We start from the raw sequence: 8,683 nt of genomic DNA, 5'->3' as shown, positions 1-8,683 counted from the left end.
TACTCAAATTTGCTGTTGTAGCATAAAAGCTGCTTGACATATAAAAGAATGGGAATGGCTGTGTTCTAGTAAAAATTTTTTGCCCAGACGCTGAAATTTGAATTTCATGTCATTGTCATGTGTCTCAAAATATTCTCTTTATATTTGTCACCGTTGGGAAAGCACAAACCATTCTTAGCTCATCGATGTGCAAAACCCGGCGGTGGGCCAGATCTGCGGTTACCTGGTATGCATAAGGTGTCAGAATTCGAAAAATCTAAGCGTTAAGTGTGAGACTCTTTGTGGGGCAGTATATGCCAACTTCGCAGGCTAACATGCAACATGCAGTGTATGCAACAATAGTAGACGTGACAGCGCTTTTCAGCGCTATTTAGTCCAGAGGCCATGCCCGAGAAAGGTGACAGCAGAGCGGGCGCGGCCCCGGCCCACGCTGCTCCACCCCGGCAGCAGCCCACAGCTCCGAGGGCCGGCGCCAGCGCGGACAGGACCTTCAGGGACGCGGATGGGAGGATCAGTTTAGGTGACAGGGGATGGAGGCGCGCGACCAAGCCCACGGAGCAAAGACCTCCGAGCCGCCACCAACCCGCTTCCTGCCCGGGCTCACGCAGGCGTGTGCACGCACGCACGCACGCACGCACGCCCCGCCTCGCGCTCAGTCTTGCTCTATTGCGCATGCCCGGGGGAGGGAGCGGAGCTGCGACTGACCGGGAGGCCGAGGCTTGAGCGAGCGGAGAGCCTCTGGGGCGGCGGGTAGACGCGCCGCGTGCGTCACTTCCGCTGGGGCGGGACGGAGCTGGGGCGGGACGGAGCTGGGGCGGGAGGGCGCCCAGCCGGCTGGATCTGTTTGTGTTGGAAGCTCAGCTGATGCTGACCGGCCCCAGTGGACGTCGGCGCCCGGGAGAGGCGCCTCGCCACCGCCGCCCAAGTCGTTGCGGCCTGCATCCCGGTAAGTGGCCGCTGGGGGACAGAGGCGGGACGATAGGCCAGGGAAGGGGGCAGCCTGGTCGCCCTGAGCGCTTGTCCGGCCCTCCGGGTCTTCTAACCTCCCTTCGGAGGACACTTCCAGAGGACGAGGGCGGGGAGACGCCCGGCCTCGAGGACGTCCCTGACCAAGGCTCCAGAAGGCGCCCGGGCCCCGGGAGGAGCCGGCGGGTCCGGGCCGCCGGGTGGGTTTCGCCGGCCCGGGCGCGCACACTGTTTTGGTTTCTCTGGTCCCGCCCCGCGCTGGCTGTCCCTCCCCCGCGACTCCCAGCCGCGTTATCCTGAGTCTGGCTTCCCTGGGCTGTGCGTTCTCCAGCAGTTCTCTGGGGACTGTCCCAGCAGTTTCCCTAGGCTCCATCATTCTCCACTGTCACTGTGCCCCGGATGATTCTGCAGCTCAATATTTTCATTCATCAGCTATTTCTTTTTAACCCCACCCACCTTTAACTCTTTCCCTGGCTGCTGTTGCCTGAGCGGATTCAGTTGTGTGCTTTGGAAAAGATGAGGTTTTATGAATCACTGTATTGCAGTGCTTCCCGTCGTTGTCATTTTATCATCATGCTGGGAGGAACCTGGTTCTGCGCCTAAGACAATGATAGCTTTAAAGGAAAGTGGTGACTCTTAGGAAAACCCTAGAAGAGACGTGGCATAAGGGACTATCATAGAATCCTGTTTAAAATAGTGTTTTTGCTTCCAGTAACAATTGCATCCTGGTTCTACAATCCTAGTTGTTGAGATTTCAAGAATGACAAGATTGTGTGTCAGTGTATCGAGAAAATGCTGTTGTTAAAACAGTGAAATACTAAGAATTTAAAAATCCGACAATTTTTAAAAAGTATATTAAACTGTGAACTGAGTTTATGCCTCTTATAAGGCAGTTGTTTCAAACCCATTGTAGTTATTTTGTTAAGTTGCTTGTGCAAATTAGTTGTGCTTTCAATGTCAGGACATGTTCTTATTTCATGATTTTTGTTAATCAAACTTTTTTAATGTTGATCTCGTTTTTTCTATTTCTATATCAGATCTGAATTAAAGTCTTGAAAACAATGTCCTTTTAACGAGTGGTGTTGAACGAAAGGATCAGTTTCACTAGTTTATACATTTACTTGCTTCACATGCGAAGTGGATAAAGTGCAGCTTGTCCTTCGAGTTGTTTTTTGGCTCAGTGATGGCAGAGAAATTGTGCTGAAGAGTACCTGTTGCCTCACTTGTGGAAGATATGTTTGTGTAAAGGTCAGAGTTAGAACTCTTAGCCCGAGACACCTTCCTGTCCTGTCGTGTCTTAATCCTAATCTTTCACTCTAGGGTCTTATATTTACTTTGTTCATTATCCACTACTTTTTAGAACTCGCTCTTGTATTGGTTTCCATTGCCCTGATCTTTTCAGGGTCGCTTTTCTCCTGAGCTTTTCTGTTTCCTTGGAAGACTTTCTCTTCCTAACTCTGGATGGCAGTCAAGGCTCTACTCTTGTTCGTCTCTCTAAACCAGAGTTTTAAAATTTGAAACCCAAGGACTATTTTAATAGGCCCATGAATGGGAAATGTCCTGGAAAAGAAAGTGTATATATGCAAATAAGCATTTTTTTAAGGAAGAGGAGCTTTTATCAGGTTCTGTGATCACAAAATGCTCAAGAATTATTACTAGAAACCTTTCTTGGGTAAATCGTCTTATGGTTGCAGCTGTGACTGTACTGACAACTCCAAACAGATATCCACAGCCTATATTGCTATATCTTCATTTGACTGTTGCTTCATCCTGTGAATCCAAGAGATTTTTCTTTCATATTAAATTGGCCCCCTTTCCGGTTACCTCATATTCTCAAACGGCATTCTCCCTGTGTCTCTGATTAGGAACGCTTAAGTTATCTTGACACCTCCCTCTCCTGACCCCATTCTTCCCTGTCACCAAATCCTGCGTTTTGTTGTTTCCCCATTTTCAAAGTATGGCTCAAAGTAACCGTCTTCTCCATTATAGTAGTTACCTTAATTCAAACTTTTGTCACCTTATGCTTGCATTATTGAGTAAGTGAGTGAAGTCCTCTATACGTTCGTTCTTTCCATCCTCAGCTGAGCCTCTGCCTAGCAATTCCGTTATTTTCTCTAGTTAAAATTCAATTCCATTCCCTAGTGGTTGGTCTAAGCCTCTCTGTTCTGTCTATGCCTCCACTGTGTTTATACTACCCTATAAACAGGTCATCTAGTCTTCCCTGCTCTTTCTCAGCAGATGATGGCGCCTCCCAGTTTACATTCTTCTCTTCATCTTTCTCCAATCTAACTTTTGTTCCACCTGAGTTTACTCTCAAAACTCTACATTTACTAGTGTTATGATTTGGGAGCAGTTAAATTAAGCTTGTTGATTTTGTTGGCATCTCTCTATATTTAGTAATTCTTGTTTGACAATATTAGTTTCTAGAGAGGTGTATTAAAATATTAGGATCACGAAATTGTCTAGTCTTGTAATTTTTTCCCCTTTTTTTGGCTTTATATTCTATATTTCAATGCCAAGTTGATAGATGTATTCATAATTGGTCTTGAGGGTTGTATCTTGTTGGAAAGAAACAGTGCAGACTCCTTACCGCAGTGGAGGCCTATGTAGCTCTGGCTTCTGCTTGACTCTTGGGCCCGTCTCTACCGTTGTTCCCATTTCTTACTTGCCTTCACCCACCTTGTTCTTCTTGATGTTCCTGAATAGACAAAGCTCATTCCTGCCTCCAAAGTCTTGGTTGCTTTTTCCTCCGCCTTGAAGGCTTTTTCCCCAGATACTTTTTAATACTTTGCTTCCTCACTTCATTCAGGTCTCCAGTAAAATGTCAACTCAGTTCTTCTCCTGACCGCTTCGACTAAAATAGCACTCTTGTGCCCTTCCTCCCTAACCTCCACTTTGTTTTTCTTCATGACACTTTTTGACTCATAGTATACGTTATATTAGTTATTTGTTTATTTGCTAATAGATTGTCTTGTTCTCCAAGGCCTAGAAGACTTCCTGAAGTTTACTAAGTAAATAAATTATTCCTTTTACTATTATATACTGTCCTTTTTTAATCCTTATCTAGTGCTTTTGCCTTAAATTTGCCTTAAAGTGCCTTTGTTTTCTTTTGTTTGGTGTGGGCCTGGCATATCCTTTTGCCCACTCCTTTATTTTCAGCCATTCTTTGTCATTATATTATAGGTGTGTCTAGTAACTAGCATGTAGCTGGAGTTATCATTTCTAAAATTTTGCTCTTCCTGTTCACTGGAAAGTTTTTATTTTTGCCTCTTTATTTTTGTTCCCTCTGTTATAACATTGAACATTTTAAACCTACTTAATTTTTTCCTATTATTTCTAAACCTTGGTTACACATTTTCCTGTTGGCCATATTTGCTGGCACTGGAGGTGAGGGTTCATTGCCTTGCTGGTTTTGTAACCTTTGTGAGTTAATCTTCAATGGTGGTTGCTTAGAGCGGGAGTCCCACTTGCCCTAAGCTTTGGAAGAGTCCTTACATGGCAGTTGAGTTGACTCTGCCGAGGCCCCCTGGGGTTTAGCACGCTGACTAGTTTCCGTTTGCTTGGTGTCTGCACTAGCAAGAAAATGTGACTGCAGATCCAGGCCTGTGATTCCTCTTCAACTGTGCATTTCCCACTGTTGTGTTGGTTTTTTTTGTTGTTGTGGTAGAAAACATAAAATTTACCGTCTTAACCATTTTTAATTGTATAGTTTAGTAGCATTAAGTACCTTTACATTGTTGTGAAACAGATCTCCAGTACTTCTTCATTTTGCGGAACTGAAGCTCTGTACACATTAAACAACAATTTTCCTTTGCCCCATTCCCCCAGCCTCTTGTAACCACCATTCTACTTTCTATATCTATGCATTGACTATGCTGCCTGGCTTATGTCACTTAAGGTGCTTAAGGTTCATCCATGTTGTAGCATGTGACAGGATTTCCCTCCTTTTTAAGGCTGCATAATACTCCGTTGTGTGTATATACCACATGTTGTTTGTTCATCTGTCTTGGACATTTGGGTTGTTTCCACCTCTGCTCTTGTGAATAGTGCTGCTGTGAACACAAGTGTGGAGATAACTCTTCAATTCCTTTGGATGTATACCCAGAAGGAGGATTGCTGGATCATATGGTAGTTCTATTTTTAATATTTTGAGGAACCACCGTACTCTTTGCCTACACCATTTTACAGTCCCACCAACAGTGCTGAAGGGTTCCAACTTCTCCACATCTCTGTCAACACTTATTTTCTATTTTTTTGATAATAGCCATCCTGATGAGTGTGAGGTGATACCTCATTTGGTTTTGATTTGCATTTTTCTAAAGATCAGTGATGTTGAGCATCTTTTTCATACGCTTTTTTGCCATTTGTGTATCATCTTTGGAGAAATGTCTAGTCAAGTCCTTTGCCCATTTTTTAATGTGTTATTTGATTTTTTGTTGAGTTGTAGGAGTCCGTTATTGGTTTTGAGCATGGCTCTTTATCCACAAGTACTTTAATTGTATTTCATCAAGTATTTCTGTGTTGGGGATTGTGGTGCTTTTATGTTAATTCAGCTTGTTAAGTTGACTGCAAGTCCTGAGGAGTTCAGAAGAGCCAGGAAGACAGATATGTTTGTTTCTTTTCTCTCCTCTCCTCTGTACAATCCGATATTTGAAAATAATAGGTGCACATGCAGTATAGAGAGATTTTGGTTCAGACTCTCCTCTTCTGGACAGCCACAATAGGTTCTAGGTTTCTGTCTTTCTCAGGCTTGTCCCATTGCTCCATTCTGTCAGTGATCTGCTGGAATCATCTTTCTAATGTCATTCCTTTGCTTAAAATATTTTATTGATGAGTTTGAGTTTTAATTTCCTTGACAAGATTTACAAGACCCTTCATAATCTGGCCCAAACTATCTTTACAATATTATTTTCTACCTTTCCCTTATTATTCTTTCCAGGTCCTGGAGGAAAACTAGACTACTTGCAATTTTTGCTCTTTTTGTGTTTACTTGTGTCTATTTTTTTCCATTATTTAGATTTCTCGCCTTCCCCTCTCATCTTTTCCCTGTGATGATTTCCTTTTTAACTTTGCCCAGTTTTTAGCATCTTTTTTTGGACTTACCCGGATGTCTGCTCTCACTTTGTGTCTTCCATTAACATGGCACCATCTGTTAAAGTGCTTTAAATTGTTTGCTTTCTCTAATTACAAAAGTAATACCTGCTCATTGTAAGTAATTCACAAGACAAAAATAAAAGTAAAAGCTCTTCTCCTCATTCTCCTTGATCCCACTCCTCAGTTCACAATAAAAAATAAACTGGTTCTTATCCTTTCAGAATCCCTTTGTCTCTTTTTCTGTATATGTGTGTGTGTAGCCAAAGATTTAAACTGCACATATAGTTTTTGTTTTCTTTTATCATATGATATCTGCATTTCAACATCTCTGTCTCTTCATGGGTGTATAGTGCATATAGCATTGCAGCTTGCCTTTTTCTCTGTGCTGTGTATGAAGGATATGGCAATATATGCAGATCACCCAGTTCTGCTAGTTTAATTGCTACATAATATTATGTGGTAACTTCTTCCATTGTGTGTCTGAACCATAATTTATTTAACCATCCTTTGCTAGAAGGCATTTAGCATTGTTTTTCAGTGTTTTGTTATTTCAAGCGGTGAGGCAGGGAATGTGTGTATATACCCTAGCACTCTTTTGCAAGTATTTCTGTAGGATAAATTCTTAATGGTGGAATTGCTGATCAAAGAATATGTACCTTTAAAATTTTGATAGATAGCATTTAAAATTTCATTAGATACTGTCAATTAACCATCTGTGTCCCATTTCCCCAGCCCATTATCAATACTAGATATTATCAATCATTTACATTTTTACCAATTGACTTCCTTGATTTAATAAATATGTATTACTAGAAGATAGTGAAATCTTTACGTGGTTCTCTCCAGCTCTAGGACTGAAAGTTCCTCAGTATCCGTTTCTCTTTGTGGTTTCCGCGTCTAGCACCATGTTTAATGTAGATTAAATATTCTATAAATGGTTTGCAGTGAATGAAGTATAAGACCTGACTCTTGTCTTCAAAGAACTTCAAGTCTGATGTTATATAAACTAGTCAAGGCTTTAACAATGAGGAAGAAAAACAGCATAGTATCTAAAATGGATGTTCGGTTATGTGTTGTAGGAAAACTCATCTGTTGGGTAGCTTCCCTAAATTACTTCTCATGAGACATCGTGCTACTCACTTTCTTTTCACTGAGTTCTGTACTGCAAGGTGAATTATTTTCTATTCACTTAAAAGTTCAAATCTATATCAGCCATAATGGAAACGTATTATTCTATCTTCTTTTGAGACAAGTTGCTCAGTTTAGTTCAAGTAGTAATGTATTTTGTCTTATGCCCAATTTCAATTTTACCTTGAATTCTAATTTTTTTTTCCTCCCATTTCAGGTGAGACCATGAATTATGGCATTTCTTAAATGAAGCATTGAGGACTGACGTGAGAGTCATAACATATAGAAAATAAATGCGTTTAAAGTTATGTCTATTAATTTGACTGTAGATATATATATTTACCTCCTTAGTAATGCAAGAAGTCTTTATGGGAAGCAAAGGAGCAAGCAACTGCATTTCTTGTGCTCACCTGAACATTACTGGAGCATAAGCCACATCAGTCTGCAAAGAGCCTTTCACACAAGCAAAGTAAGATGTAAATGGACCAAAAGTGAAGCACACTCTTGCAGTAAGCACTGTTACTCTCCTAGCGACCATGGTGTACATACTGGAATTTTGAAACTTAGCACCTCTGCTCCCAGGGGACTTACAAAAGTGAGCATTCGTATGTCCCGTATTAAAAGTACTTTGAACTCTGTTTCAAAGGCTCTTTTTGGTAAGCAGAATGAAATGATCTCATGTTTAGCTCAATTTAAGCCAAGTTCTCGAATATTAAGAAAAGTATCAGATAGTGTCTGGTTAAAACAGAAAAACGTTCGACAAGCCATTAAATCTTTGAAAAGATATAGTGACAAATCAGAAGAAAAGAGTTCGTTTCCAGAAAAGAAAAGTCACATTATAGATAAAGATAAAGATATAGATAAACAAAGCCTTTTTCATTACTCAACTAGTATAACCACAAAATTTGGAGAGTCATTCTACTTCTTATCAAATCATATTAATTCATACTTCAAACGTGAGGAGAAAATGTCTCAAAAAAAGGAAAATAAACATTTCCAGGACAACTCAGAACTTGAAGACGAGAAATCCAGTTCTCCAGATTCTGGTGTCCTGACTGATGAGAAGCAAGACTCAGAATCTTCTTTACATACTGTGGACAAGCCCTCAAGTCCCAGTGGGACACCTGAGGTTCTTCCAGTTTCTGCTAAACAGAGTATTGCTAACTTTCTTTCTCGTCCCACTGAAGGTGTACAAGCTTTAGTAGGTGGTTATATTGGTGGACTCGTCCCCAAGTTAAAGTACAATTCCAAGAGTCAGTCAGAAGAACAGGAAGAGGCTGGGAAAGCTGAGCAGGCTGTCAGCAAAGACAAAAATGCAGAGGAGAAAAAGCGTTTGTCTCTTCAGCGGGAAAAGGCAAGTTATTCAGTGTGGTTTTAAGGTTTAATTTTCGTCAGATTTATAAGTTTCATTTCCTAATGGGACCTAAGAAGCTTTAATCATTTGTTAGTATTACTAGAGCAATTTCATATTCTAATACATACATTTTTATATGCC

General features: G+C 41.3%; 1 protein-coding gene across 4 annotated transcripts in view; it reads left to right on the top strand.

Annotated features, from left to right (window-relative positions):
- Nucleotides 1-396: 396 nt before the first annotated feature.
- PNPLA8 (patatin like phospholipase domain containing 8) overlaps nt 397-8,683 on the top strand; it is a 55,103-nt gene continuing 46,816 nt past the window's right edge. For 3 of the 4 annotated variants that reach the window (XM_005609080.4, XM_005609082.4, XM_001491909.6), the window contains exons 1-2: nt 400-946; nt 7,406-8,542. In XM_005609080.4, coding sequence (XP_005609137.2) covers nt 7,496-8,542 — 1,047 coding nt within the window. In that variant the 5' untranslated portion in view covers nt 400-946; nt 7,406-7,495. Of the gene's footprint in view, nt 947-7,405; nt 8,543-8,683 lie in introns of all 4 variants that reach the window. The other variant, XM_005609081.4, reaches the window with a different exon arrangement.

This window comes from Equus caballus, chromosome 4 (genome assembly GCF_041296265.1).
Source record: "Equus caballus isolate H_3958 breed thoroughbred chromosome 4, TB-T2T, whole genome shotgun sequence".
NCBI lineage: Eukaryota > Metazoa > Chordata > Mammalia > Perissodactyla > Equidae > Equus > Equus caballus.
Note: the sequence above shows the minus strand (reverse complement) of the source record. Positions and strands in the feature narration are given on the sequence as shown.